Genomic DNA, 15099 nt, shown 5'->3' with positions numbered 1-15099 from the left:
TGACGCTGCCCAAACACAAGGGACAGGAAAAGAGAGGAAAGGGTGGCCAGCCCACCTGTGCCTTCCGCGAGACTCACCCGGTCGGGCCCGAGGCACGCGCGCCGGGCTCTGTGCCCAGGTGCCGCCCTCCAGCGCCCAGGGCTTGCGCCTGGAGGCGGCCAGGACTGTGGGCGGGGCTATCCCGGGCGGTGGGCGGAGCTATCCCGGGCAGTGGGCGGGGCGGACGGCGGCGCTCCGGGCATGCTCGGCCGCGGCGGCTGCTGGCGGGGCGGGTCGCGCTGGTGCCCGGCCAGCCGGAGCTGCTGCGGCGGCGGCGCGGGCCGGCATGAGGGAGCCGCTCGGTAAGTCCTGGCGCGTCTCGCGCTCTTGACTCCCACCGTCCATTTGGCTCACTCTTCACGGCGCTTTCGCGGGCCTCACCGGCAGCCTCCCGCGCTCGCCCCCCAACTTCTCCAGCCGGGACGTTGCTCCTGTCCGAGCTTCCCCAGCGTTAGGGGATGTCGGAACCCCGGGTCGCAGCCCCGCCCGGAGCCCCCCGCGCGGTGCCTAGCCCAGCAGCGGGGCCGCCGAGGGCCCCACGCCCGCAGCCCCGGGGTGGGGGAGCGCCTGCAAGGCTGGGAGGGGTCCGGGTCTTCCAGGTGCCAGTCTGGGGCACGGGACGCCGGAATCCCTGGGCGGGCTCCGTGGGCCGCGGCTGGCGTTAGCGCTCGCGTCGCCCGTGGGCGCGGGGCGGGCCCGGGCGGGCGGGGGTCTCTCGTTGCCCTCTCTACGTCTCCCTACACAGCCGGCGTCCAGTCAACAGCCCCCCCTTACCTGAGCGCCTGACTTCACCGACCTCTCCACCCTACAAACTGAGTCTCGGTTCGGAGTCCCCGAGGTCCCGGTTCCCACGGCGCCCCTAGCAGTCGGGACCTGCGGGCGGGACGTTGGGATCCCGCCGCCGCGCCCCGACTCCCTGCTGGTGTCTGCCCGGGCCTTACGCGCCCACCGCGGTGCGTGGTCGGGACTGGGGATTAGGACACTAATCGCGGCTGCTTCCCGGCTAGTGCCTCCGCGGGTCCCGGCTGCTTGTGGGGTTCGAGAAAGAAAAGAACCCCGCTTGGGGGTGCTGTAAATCAGTTCGTTTATGGGATCTGGAGCCTGTCCACCTTGGGTCTCCGCGCCCAGATCTCAGCTAGTTCCCTCCGGTCCCTCACCCCCAGTCTGTCAGCTCATCCCGAATGCCAGCGTTTGCCTAGATGCTGTGACCACAGTGTTGCTCAGCACCCACTGCCAAAAGCTCCACTCTCGCTTCTTGTCACTGACCAAAGAAACCTAGCGCTTGCCAGGGATTCTTCTATGGGTTTGAAAAAGCAGCTGAGATTTCACTAGTGAGGAAAAAAATGAAAAACGGGAACTTTACGCCTGCGCTACCTGGCCATGCCCCAGTCATTGCTCATCCTCACTCTCTGGGAGCAGAGGACTTTAGGGAATTAGTTTAAGCATATCACCCTTTCCCTGTCACCTTTCTTCAAGTCTGGGTGCCAGGCCTTGTCTTCCGTAGAGGTCTGGGCAGTGTGGACCACAGAATTCCCAGGTTTTTCCTGTCGGTGACAGTTTAATGTGATGTTTCTCCCACAGCTTCATGTTTTCTTACTCTGGCCTTTTGTCTTTTCAGACTTATAAAGAGTGAACATCCCAAAGATTTGGGATGAGGGTGAGAAAATGGGGAGATTTTGGGGAGGGAAGCAAGAGGTGGGATTCTGATGGTCAGAAATGCTCTGAAAAAGAAAAAAAGCAGTCTTAGTGTAACAGTACAGGTCAAATTTTAGGAAAACAGTGCCTTATGTAAGGTAGTTTTAGAATTTAAAATAGTTGGATTGAGACTGTCAGGGAAAGCAATAATGCATAAATATCTTTGGAAATTATATAGAGATTCTGTTTGATGGGAATTGTGTTGGTTTTCATGTGAAATGTTGAGTTTGGTAAATTCCTTTGATTTTTCCTAGTGTTCTGGGTGCCTGGACTTCATTATTTACCTTGATATTAGGTGTCTAAATTTGTCACCAGCTGAACAAGATTCCTGAAGGTCTTTCCCTGTTACTCCAAGCAGGCAACATGTAGCAAACTTTTACTCTTGCTGGAGTGGGTAAGCAAATATTTGTTGAACAGAGGCCTTTAATCTGTTGGGCCTTCCTCCTGCAAAATTTCACCCTCTGCTATAGAGACTGGGAGGTCAGGCCCTTGGCAGGCCCAAGAGATTTAGGTGGATAGGACGGGTGGAGGAAGCCTGTTTCAGGGGGAAGAAAAAGGTTTGTCTTTGCACCCTCTTGGAACATAAAATGCCCGAGTGACCATATACTCTGGAGTGCTTGAAGAGCTCATCAGAGTTATCTGATAACTCATCTGAGAGATCACAGATTCCAGAGGCCTGCATGTATTGTTCAGTAGCTATAAAATATAACCGGTGATCTGAGATACACAAGAAAAATAGAAAGGAACCAATTTTTCAATATAAAAATGAAGGCAAATATGAAAAGATCCTTGAAGTCTAATTTAAAAATGGTATTCAAAGATAAATCCTTTCATTACCATCAGTAAAGAAAGCCCAGGAGTTGGTGACTCCTCCAAGTCCTCCTTGCCCTTGCTGGGAGAGCCCTCTAGTTTAGAAGAACAGTAAACACCAATCATGGTAGGAGGCCAGAGTTTCCCTTTTAATGAGCTTGGCCAGACTCCACAGTAATTAATCTGGAGAGAGTTTAGAACATAACGCATTGGATTGAACAATTGTTCTGTTGTGGCTTTTATTTTGATAAGCAAAGACTATATCTCTGGAATCCTCTGGGTCTATTGCTGAATCTCTTATTGCAGTTCCTATGGTTGTTTGCAGATGTTGTTTTCTTACCTTTAGGTTTATCTTCCTTGTGAAAATTGTGCTATTGTGCTTTGCTCCAAAGGCCTGTGGCTTGTGGAACACTGAGGGACACTCACTTGCTAAAGCCAGCAACCTAGGGAAGGGTAGATCTGTCTTCCTATGCTTTACTTTAGGAAATCCAGGACCTGTATGGGTCCATACTAAAACCTCTGTAATCTTGATTTGAATTTGGAGTATCTTATTTGAAGTTTATTACCTTGACTTTTTGTATTTTCCAACAACTTTCTATAGTTAATATGATAGCGACAGCATGGCCAAACTGGCAAAGCTTTATCATCTTTAGAATTTTCTGCTTATTGGTTATCTCTTTATAGCTTACCTAATAAAGCTCGTTTCTCTTATGTGTAAATGAAAGAATTTAGATAACTCTTATGAGGAGACACTGCCATGCATTTCAGAGGCAAAAAACAAAAACAAAAACAAAAAAAAAACAACAATAAAATGAAAGCACCTCTATGCATAGTTGGAGAAATAGAACCAACTATTACTTTTGGTTATCTCTTGGCACCGTGGGGCTATTAGGAATTTTTCTCTTTTTTACTTAAGCTTTGAATTTTGCAATGTTTACTTTTGAAATAGCTTTACATGACCCTTGTAATTCGAAAATAAATAAAAATGTGAAATAATTTGAACTTTAACATTTGTATGACTTTTATCCTAAAAGTATTTTAAAAATATAAAACAAAAGTAGTATGTTAAAAGTTTAATAGATTATTTTAGAAATCATTACATGGCAGGCTTTACATATATGATGATGATAACGGAATAAAATTCTAACCTATAAGTTTTATAGTTATTTTTACAAACAGCACCAAATTCCGGAGGATTCTCAAAAATCATATCCAGTTTCAGTCCTTTCTTAATGATTTGTAATCTTTGTGAAGTGTTAATGAGGTAGTTAGGGTCTTATAAAAATGAGGTGAAGTAGCCAGAACACTAATTGTGTGACACAGAATTTAGAGGTGAAAGAAAAGACAGAAGAGAGAGTGTGTTCACACTAGTTTTGGAGAGAAAGACATAGAGGAGTTAGAAAAGATAATACTCAGTTTCTCTTGTTGAATCTGCCTTACCACAAATCTAACTCAGTAAGATTAATATTTTAAGATTCTTTTGATCTTAGACTCCAAGTTTTCCATTTCATTTGGTTTTTCTTTTTATCACCTTACGGAAAGCAAATTCAGTGATGGTTGTCCTGCTAAAATGATTGCTTCACAGATTAGATCTGCTCTTCATGCCTTATGAGATTTTAATGACGTGAGGGCTCTGGCAGAGCCAGTCCTCACACTGTGTGGTATGGTAACAACAGTTTGTGAGAACTTGTCCCAGAACTTAAAATAGAACTTTGGAGTTATTTATTTAATAATTAAGACTAGAAAGGGAAATGGAAATCCTATTGTTCACAATAAAATACACAATTCTACCATTACAAAAAAAGCTGCAGAAAGCATTCATAATTCATGTGTTAGTTAGAAATATACTCCATTCTGGTTTGTTTTATGTCTTGGCTATTTACCTCTCGTTTAAAGAAAGTACTTTGTTATATATTAATCATAACATTAGACCTAAAAGTTGTCAGTTGAAGAAATATTTACACTGAACTGCCAACAATTTGAGGGACCCATTACATCCTAAGTATGGAATGTCAGTGAATATAACTGAGACATTTTAGGTTTTTTAGAGGAGTAACAATGTCTAATCAAGACCTTTAGAATGTAAATTGTAATCTTGTATTGGAATTCTTCAGAACAGTGATCTTAGGAGCACCAAAAACAGATTAAGAGTCTTTGTGGCAGATAAAATAAATATGCCAAGTACTAGAACTTTATGTAATTTATTTCATAAGGTTTCAGATGTTTCATTTATTCACTTATTCTTTTCTTCATTCTTTTATGGTCTTTGAGTCTTTCAGATAGGCAGTATATTTTCAAAGACACATTTTCTTAATCATACCTAAGCAACTCTTTGTGGTTTTTTTGAAGTTTTTTTTTTGGAGGGGAGCCTGCAACATGAACTAAAAATGAATAAGAGAGACAAATATGCATGATTAGCTACATTATTTATTAACAACATAGCTAATTATAAGTTATTAATATGTTACTATAACTTAATTTACAATTAATAACTAATAAATTGATTATAACAAATGAAATGATTATAACAAATGATGAAATACTATTGTTATGTTAATATAACTTAAATAAATTAATTATAGCAAATACAACACAGTAATTGTATATACTTAAGTTAGTATTAATGAAATTAAGTATGTTAAGAATATGAAATTGCCAATATTTGACCATTTTTGACCTGTAATATGGCAACTTCATATAGTTCAGCATAATACATTTCATGATAGACATCATTAAATATCATTAAAGTATAAATAAGGAAATTTAAAAAAAAAACAAACAGAATCCAGTACCAATGTTGAATTTTGGTATGTTTCCTTTTGGTGTTTTTCCCCTTCTGGATATATGGGTTTATAAATAAAATTGGTACCACATAAATCTAGCATTTGTTTTCTGTTTTTATTATTTAACATGGTAGTATCAGCATTTCTCTGTGTCATGAGATACCTAAAAACATAATTTTATGCATGTGTATTTATATTATAGTCTGCCATGTGAATGCATGAATCTTTTTAACCATCCCCTAATGAACATTTAGTTCATTGTTTTATCACAAATAAAACATGGATATATATCCTTATATTTATATGTGTATGTACCTCTGATTACTTCAATAGGATAGATCCTAAGAAGTGAGATTTACTTCTTAGGGTTTCAGATTTTTAAATATTTTATAACATATCACCTAATCACTTTCAAGAAAGGAATATGCATTTGCACACTGCCCCTTGCACACACACACACACCCACAGATGGAAGAGGCCTGATAGGTTATCATGCCCTCACAATAACAAATGCAGCTTTTAAAAAGCTTCGGTAATCTGGTATGTGAATAATGGCATTATGGTGTAATTTGCATTTCTCTGATTACAGATGAGGGTGAGCTTTCTTTTTCATATTTTTAATTGGGTATTTGTATGTTTTAATTTTCAGTTCATGTTCTAAGCAAATTTGAAAAAGGAAAAAAGTTCTGGTTGTAATGAGTTTATTAATATTTGTTCCCTCTCAGTGTCTTAGGAAGCCCTGTAACTATAATTATAGGAATAAAAAATATTTTTATAAATGGAAAAGGAGGAGGAAATGGTACCTGTTAAATGGCATTCATTTGCTGCTCTCCACCCTAGTGATGAGAATATCCATAGCTGAAATAACACCAGGAGAGGGCTGACCAGGTCTGGTCTGTCTTTAAATTCTCCAGGGCAGAGCACAGTGTCTGGCCCATCCAGTGCAAAAAAAAGTGTTTTGATGAATTTAGATTGGAGTAAGTGTGCAACATCTGCTTTCTGGTGTGGAGAATAGCTGGGTGTTTAACTCACTGGTCTTCCTCTTAATTTATGGCCATTTACCTCTGCTCTCATGGGTGGCCTGTGCTTGGGTGCTAATGAGGCCAAGGTCAGAGGGTCTATCTGCATATGACCTACTTAGCTTTACTCTGTGTCATGACCACAAGCTGTACTCTTCCATTTTTTTTTTTTTTTTCTCTCTGTCTCTTGTGGCCAGCTGACTTAGAAATGTGTGCTGCTCATCACAAGGGAGTACATTCTGGAGATCCCAGCAGATTTTTAGAGCTAGAAGGACCCTAATGAACCTCCAGGTCAGTCTTCCATTTTCTCTTGCAGAGGAAGACTGAGACTCCTTGCAGTCCCAGGCCCTATTCAACTCAACTCAGTGCACACACACACACACACACACACACACCAACAAATAGGCATTCAAACACTGAGAACAGTGACAGGGAAGCAATTCGACTCCACCCTTCAGTAATAGTTAAGTGTTAATAACAGTTTCCTGATTTTATAATCTTGGCCATTTGAATATAAACGATAGAGCTAATGCTTACCTCAGATATTGGTAATAGAGAAAATTAGTGTAAGTGGTCTCATTCAGATTCTATGGAAGGAACAGAATTAATCTTTGATGAAAATCCATTTGCATTGTTATGGGATAGATGGGTTGAATCAAAATCAAATTACCTATCATACTTTCAAACCAATAATTATTTCCCATTTCTATAAAAGAAATGACCATTATCCTAGTCATACCAAAGCTAAAATCCATTGTACTTCCTCTCTTGAAAATTACTCCTCTTATTCCTTTCCTCCTTATCCCCTCCACTCGCATGCCTACATGTTACAGTTGAAGGAACGTCTAACTACTCGTCCCCCTCTGTCCTCCCTCTCTCCACTTTTCTCCTCCCTTTCTTGCCATATTCACCAGCCAGCAGGCTTTTCTTTGCCTGGATCCAGTTGTGGTTTCCCATTGCTGTTACTCCTCTCATTTTTCCTAGTGGTGATTTGCCTGCTTTTTTGGTTTCACACAGCAGGTTTTGTGATAGCTCCATGTTACTTAGAGCCCAAGACCCAAAATGAGCAAAGAGGCCTGTGACGGTCACAAAGCAACTAAATGGTGTATTTGTGAATGAATTACATTACTGAATGTTTTAAAAATTAACACCAGTGTGGCCACCAAGACATATAGGCAAGGGAGGCCCTCACTCTTGTGTGTCTCTGTGTACATGTGTGTGTGAGGAAAGAGTCATCCACAAGAACCATCTAACTTCAGAGAATAAAGGAGAATTGTTTTTCTTTTTAAATATATAGTTTTTAAATTTAATGATGCCATGTCTTTTTGTTTTTTTCTTGTTTATATTTATATATTATTTGGTAAATTAGGGAACATGATGATGAGGAAGGAAATATAAAATGAAATTAGCCGAAAATAGTAGCCTGCTGTTCAATCCCTAGGCTGCAAAAGCCCCAGCATATTGTTTATAGACCCCATAGAAAGAATGTGCAGGACTCGATGAAGAGGTTTTGAACATTTATTACTCACTCCTCAGTGGTGATGGGCTGGGACAATATGGAGGGCTGCACCTGCCTCCGAGCAGGGGGATATAAGTTGTGTGCTCACTGTGCAGGTGAATTCCTTCAGGTGTTGAGTCCGTGCCTTCACTTCTCAGTCACAGTTGTTCTGCTTTGATACCCTCTTCAAGCCTGGAGATAAGGAAGTGGCCCATTCCCCTCTCACCCACAAAACCTCATAGAGGTAACTATTGTAACATCCTGATAGTTTCTAGGCGCCACATATTCTTTGGAAAACCTGGTGGATCCATCTATTTTACAGATGATAAAATGGGCTTGGAAGTTAAGTACCTTGATAAAGGCCACTAGCAAGTAGAAGAGCCAGGGTGTAAACTTAGGTCTCTCTGATGTCAAAGCCTACGCTCTTCATGCTGTACTCTCCCTGCTCTCAATGATGGTGTAGCAGTTGCAACCAGCTTCTGCCTTAGGAGGGGGGAAAAATAGCCTAACACTTGCTACCTAGAGAAATGGGCCCACTGGGGCACGGGGCCTTTTATTTGACTGACAGTTTTCATTGCAGTGGCAGAGTTGTTAAACCTTTATAAATGTGTCTGAATCTGGGCAGTGGTGAACTAAGTCAAGAATGCATAGTTTAGAGAAAAATAGGAAAATCTGAAAAGAATAATAGTGAAATGTAAAGAAACAAAAGGCTACTTCTTAGTTTTCTCAAACCAGAGAGAGAAAGAATAAAAGGCAGCAGTGAAAATGCATTTCATGTCAAAGGCCCTTTGGGTTCTGCATTTGCTTCTGCAGTGCTGGGTTTGTGTGTGAGACAGTGGCTGGATGTTTGGAGACCCTCAACTTCAAGGCCAGTTAGGTCCCAGGTAGGGAGGAAGGAGCCAGGAGATGGCACTTTCTCCTGAGGAGATTCATCCTTTTCATGCCCTGCTATTAAGACTAGGAAAGTAGCATCATTTAATAGCTATAACTTTTCTTAGAAAGTAGATTTTTGTAAGGGTCAGACAGCTAAATTCTCTGTTGAGAGCAGAGCAGTGAGCAAGGAATTTCTCATAGATTGAGGGATATTTGAGCATGAAAATCTTTCAGAGGTTATCTCATCTAATACTCTGACCATCACAAGAATGGCTTCTATTATGGTGCTTTTCAAACTGTGGGTCATGCAATTAGTTTAACAGGTCACAAAATTAGTTTAGTGGTTAGTGACCAGCATTTTTAAAATGTGAAATAGAGAAGAAAAGGTTATAGTTCATGTCAGATATGAGGGTAAATCTTTTTGCTTTTAAGTTTTGATGTATTTGTACACACATTCAGTGTGAACTGTAAAATCAAAATAGTTTACAAATCAATTACCTCAACCTCTGCTTAAGAGGCACCCAGCTTGGGAATTGCCTATGTCCAGGGCAGCCCCTGCCTGATAGACTGTTCCTATAAAGTGTTTATTCTTAAGTTAAATGTTTCCTCTAGGAATATTTAAATACTATGAATTCTATTAAATTCTATGAATACCACTAAAGTGGGCTCATTTGTCTCTCATTTTTGTGTCCTGGCCCAGCCAATGCCAGAAGTTTCTTTGTGACCTGGAATTCTTTGTAAGTACCTTTACAGGCTTGATCACATTCCCTAGATATTCAACTACGAATTTTTGATTTAGAGAGACAAAAAAGGAATGAAGGAAACACTTTCTTGAATGTACTGGCTGGAAGATTGTACTGCCAGGGTAATATAGTGTAGCCTTGAGGAAGAGGATTTGATTGACTGAGAAGCAGTCTTCCAGGCCTTCTGATCCCATGAGACCGGGTGGGGTCTCTTCCATCTCATCCTGTGTCCCTGTTGTAGTGCTGTGAGGATATGGGAAGTGGCAAGCTCCCATCACTAATGTGTGCATATGCTGTGTTTTGATTTCCTCTTTTCTAGCTATCTTTGCAACCAAACAGTCAGAACCTCAAGGGCAAAGAATATGTCTTATTCATTGTTAGAATTACAGTGCCTGGTACATTATAGGCACTCAGTGAATGTGTTTGAATGTTTTTGACTATATAAAATAATACTTGTGTTCTTAGTGACTTGGCTGGAGGTTGAAATATACACTCAAGAGAAGACTAGGTATATAAAGCAGGAATGGCTTTGAAATCAACAAGAGTAACATACTGAATTATATAAAAGGAATCAGGAAATGGTCTGAACTACATGGTAAAATTAGCAACTGTTTGAAATCTATCCATAAGCAAATAACCTCAGAGACAAACTAGAAACATTATAGCATAATAAATCCATAATGTTATATTTGTATGGTGAGTTTCACTTCTGCATGTTCTCATTGGACCCACTAAGCAGTCAGGTGAGATGGAAAGATAGTAACATTGCCATTTTGCAGATCAGAGAACTGAGACTTGGCGTGGTGCGTGGTTACTCACTGGCTCCAGGAATCATACTCAGAGTATCAGCAAAGGGCTGCCATCACACCTGATCCTGTGCCAGTGTAACTGTACACAGATGTATAGTTGTGAAATGTGTTGTTAACAGTAATAATGGTGATATTTAGGTTGATGTCAAATTTCATCATTCACTTATTTTTTTTTTAGTTGGTACATTATAATTACACATAATAGTGCTGATCTACTTCATCTGTTCAATTGATCCCCCTTCCATTATTATTACCATTATTTTAATTAGTATTACACACACACATACACACACACACACACACACACACACACACACACGGGATTCATTGTGGGATATTTGTACATAAGCCTAGCATAATTTGATAGATTTTGAGAAATTCTCCCCCCATCCTTTTTTCTTTCTTTCTTTCTTTTTTTTTTTTCAGTCCTGAGGATTGAACCCAGGGGTGCTTTACTACTGAGCTACATCCCCAGCCCTTTTTATTTTTTATTTTGAGACAGGGACTGACTTAGTTTCCAGATTGATCTTGAAATTGGGATCCTTCTGCCTCAACCTTCAGAGTCACTGGGATTACAGGTGTGCACCACCATCTTGGGTTTCCCCTCCCCGCCCTTTATTTATTTAAAAAAAATTTTTTTTTTTTTAAATTGGGCATTTGTCTTTACAGCCACCCTTTGAGTTGATGCCTGGGTAATAGAATTAAAGTTGTTGATTTAGAATGCTGGAAAGAAAGGTTAAAAGGCCATATTTCTAGTACAGCAACTTGGTGGTTGCCTGAGTTTCCTCTATACCTCAGTGACCCTCCTAGTGGCCGCTTAATTGACATGTGTGGAGGGGAAGCCTGCTACCTTTCGAGGCAGCCCATTCCATAGATAAGGGTATTAAAGAAGGCAAGCTGGATATGGCAAAGGTTAGAAATAATACACAACTATTCAGAAACATCTGAAGGGAGAGGGTAGTGATCAGCATGAGTGTGGAAATGCTATAGAGGCCCAGGCTGAGTTGGGATTGAGAAGGCGAAGAACATTATTAGCCTCAGGTAGAAGTCTTCCATTAATTTGGATGGGGGCAGCAATGTGGGTTACTGCTGGGCTCCTGGTCATCTACTGGCCTCTTAGATTCTTCACATAGCTCTAGGTCCTGAATGCTGCAGTCTGAGTGTTCTGTGCTCCTGTTCCCTGTGGGTCACCTACCTAGGAGGGATGGAAATGAGTTTGCAGTTTCCAACAATCAGAATACTTTTGACCTCAGATCTCTAAGGTCAGATTATGCCTTTTACAACTTTATGTATTTTCTGAAAGATTTTTATAGCTTGGTGTGGGTTGTCCTGATAATTAAGGTTTTGCTAAGTATAATTGCAAACGTAGAGCCATACTAGACCAACTTCCTCATCCCTAGTAGGAAAATGATCCACATATACATTTGAGGATGTATTTATTGCTTCTTCAGAATGAGCTGCAGTACAACCAACTCTGTGTGGGACACAGACCATTTGGTCTGGGGACTCCAGTCTAGGCCATCAGGATTCTGTTGCTAAGCCTTTTCTTTACTCATGGGAACAAGGCAACATTTGTTAGTGTATTGGGTAGCCAGATGGAGTGCAGTGCATGCTGCTTCCCTGTGAAAGAGCCTGACATGGTGAGGAAAAGAGGGAGAGCGCATGTGCAAATGTCATCAGACCTGAACTCTCAGCTGTGGGGTCGATGGGGATATGAGCCAGAGGGTCTGAGATTCTGTTCTAGGCCCCCAATATGCTGTTGCTCAGCCACTTCTTTACTCTTGGGAGCACCGTACTCACAGTATACTTTATGTGTCAGGTTCCCCGCTCACATATGGACACATGCAGCTTATCTAGTGAACTCCTAATTATTCTTCAAAACCTAGCTCAAATACCCCTTTCTCTTTTCTTTATTCATTTAACAGGTATTCATTGGGAAGATACTCTATGCTAGATGCTGGGGAGTTAGCACTGAACAAACCTTAGAGCCTTGAGCCTGTTTTCCCATACCTCTGGTTTTATAATGACATCTCATTCGTCTCTAGTTCCTAGACCAGTGATTTGCTTAGTTGAGTCAGAGAACAAATGCTGCTTCTCTTGTTCCTTCCTTTTCTAAGTGAATGACCCAAGTAAGGCAGCCCTGGGAAAGTCATACAGAAGAGTGTCAGGAATGGTGACGTTGCCATGGAGATGTTTCTCTGAGTGCAGTAACTGCCAGAGGTTGTCAACCTTCCATAAAATGGAGGGCTGTGATGGAAAATTATAGACCTACACTGTGCAGTCCTCTCCAAGCTGAGTCTTGCTTCCGTGGTCTAGTGGGCAATGCAGAGAGAGAACATGCACAGTCAGCAGAATAGTGTGATGGACCCCAGGGAGAATTCCCGCTGGCAGGAAGCTTAGGCGCTTTCCTCACACCTGCACATGGGCCAGCAGGCGTTTCCTGGCCATTGTTTGTGGTGGCCACAGTGACTCTATTTCCAAACACCAACAAAGTGAGCCTAGAGCTGGCCAAGCTCTGACCAGGCCAGCTTTTTTTATACTATCACCCAGGCCAGAGCTGTAGCCAGCCTCCATAGGGACTGAGGCAGTGGTGAATCCATCTGACCACAATCTGTCTCATGGCAGCCCTGCTGTTTTGCTATTACCTTAGCTTCTGTTCATTTTTCTTCTTTCTTGGTCCTCTTGCCTTTGGGAGCTTACACTGGGGTGGCAGAATTTGAGTGTAGACACCCTTTACCAAGAGATGCAACACTTTCCCCCAAAAGTAGTTGGGAAGAAATTCTGTTCTTAAAAGTCTCAAGTGGAAACTTTCAGATTGCATGGCGGGTTGGGTAGTAAGCTTGATCAGCACGTTGTTTGTTTTCTCATTAAGAGCCTCAATACTGCAAATCTATTTCCAGCTGCTCGTTAGCTGCCCTGGGGAGCTGCCCTGGCAGTGGCTTTTCCGATTGCTCTCACCAAAGTGTATCATGGCTATGTGTTGATTAAAGATCTTGCTCTGCCCTTCAGAGCGAAAGGTATGCATCCAAGATGAAAACAGGGATGTATAATAAGATTAGACCTGGTATTGGTAGTTTCTCTTTTTAGAAGCATGAAGTAGTAATTGCAGCTTCTGTGTCTGTGTTTATTTTGTCCTGACTCCTTCAGGGTGCTTCTTTTAGATGAGTGGGACTAGAGGTCGGGGGGCAGTGTTGATCGTTTCTTTGCTTAAACACTATTTTGGACTCTTCTCCAAGAGGTAGTCATCAGAGGGTGAGAGCCTCAGACCTGCCACACATCCTGTGGAGCCAGTGCTGCCTGCACCCCTCCTCCGTGAGCACACTGGGGTCCATTTTAGGTAGAGAAAGCCACATTTCTCCACTTAGGTGCAGGCACTGTGCCCTGGCCTGGTTTGTGTGGGTAGAGGGAACTTCAGTTCTTCAGGGAGGACAGGTCACAAAGTGGATCTCTCTGTTTTCCCCTCAGCAATGGGTCGGGCCACCATCATGGTTCCAGCGGTTGAACTTTGATGAAGCCAGTGCATCATGTACAGCGTAGAAGATCTTCTGATTTCTCATGGATACAAACCGTCAAGAGAACCATGTGAGGATAACCCTGAGGGTCGCCAGAGAACGAGAACAAGGAGCAGAACTGCCCGCGGCCTGCTGAATGGGTATGAGGATGGCCCTGTAGCCTTTGAACACAGTAAATCATCCCTGGGGACAGGACGAGTGAGTGACTCTGAAAGCCGCCGTGGCACACCGAGAGGCCACGGGGAGCGCCAAAGTACTTCTGCTTCTAGAGCTGCTGAGGCTGGGTAAGCATCCATGTTGACCTGCCATATACTTTTAACTTTTAAGAGTTTGATGTTGCATTATATCTAAGTAAACTTTATATTTAGATGGGGCCAGGGAGAGAAAGAAAGGTCTAAGATAAGAACACTTCTTTCTGTTGTGGTATTTGGGGTATTCCAGCAGCATTTAGTGCAGGGGCTGGCCATAGTAGTCCTTCAGTAAACAGTGGCAAGTATGGTGCTAAATGTGTTTTAATGCTCTGCTTCTCTGTTTTCTTTTGTGTTCACTTGCTTCAGGTAGGGATCCTTTTAGAACTTTGGAAAAGCTAGTTTATGCCCATGCACACATTCATGGTACCTTTGACTTTCTTATTAAAACATTTCAATATTTTGTGGGTTATAGGAAGTTGAAAAGGGGTGTGTATTCCCCTCCATTTGTCACAAAGAGAACGTTTCTTCCCTTGACTTTTGACCCATCTGCCCTTTGCATGGGATATCTGGGTATCCCATCTGAACACAGCTGCATCTGTGGGTGTTTGCTATAACATAAATAAATAAATACATAAATAGGGTTGGTTGGTTGGTTGGAAGAATGGGCTGATTAACAAAAGGGGAATTTTGGAACTTGGCAAAACACCAGCATGGGACAGGAACCCTGAAACTCTTTTCCAAGCAGTTTCAACTTTGAGGAAACCATTGTTACCCCTTCATAAAATTGTGTTTGCCTTTAGTGTGGCATTGGGACCTGGTACAGATTGGAGAAGAAGAGCTCTGGCTATATAGAGTGTATCATGCAACTGGGTGTGAACAGTCAGAAATGGACAAAGGCAACAAGTGGAAGCAGGGTGTATCTTTAAGAAAATCACACAGAAATGTGAATTAAATCAGATGGGAATGATCTGGCCTTTTGTGGTTACAGGTCACCTTTACCCAGAAAACTTCTTCCTCATTGTTTGACATTTTTCAGACAAAAATGGGAGGGATTTCATTTTTGGTCAGAGCAGTCAACACCCTGGTTACCGGGTAAAAGTGAGAGTGCCTCTTGCGCAGCATAGTAA

At 42.2% G+C, this 15099-nt stretch overlaps 1 protein-coding gene across 1 annotated transcript in view; it reads left to right on the top strand.

Annotated features, from left to right (window-relative positions):
• The first annotated feature begins 241 nt into the window (after nt 1–241).
• Nucleotides 242–15099, top strand: part of Jcad (junctional cadherin 5 associated) — a 52062-nt gene continuing 37204 nt past the window's right edge. The window contains exons 1-2 of the mRNA XM_047520619.1: nt 242–341; nt 13735–14065. Of these exons, the coding sequence (XP_047376575.1) occupies nt 13794–14065 (272 nt within the window). The 5' untranslated portion in view covers nt 242–341; nt 13735–13793. The remainder of the gene's footprint in view (nt 342–13734; nt 14066–15099) is intronic.

This window comes from Sciurus carolinensis, chromosome 12, assembly GCF_902686445.1.
Source record: "Sciurus carolinensis chromosome 12, mSciCar1.2, whole genome shotgun sequence".
Taxonomy (NCBI): Eukaryota; Metazoa; Chordata; class Mammalia; order Rodentia; family Sciuridae; genus Sciurus; species Sciurus carolinensis.
Note: the sequence above shows the minus strand (reverse complement) of the source record. Positions and strands in the feature narration are given on the sequence as shown.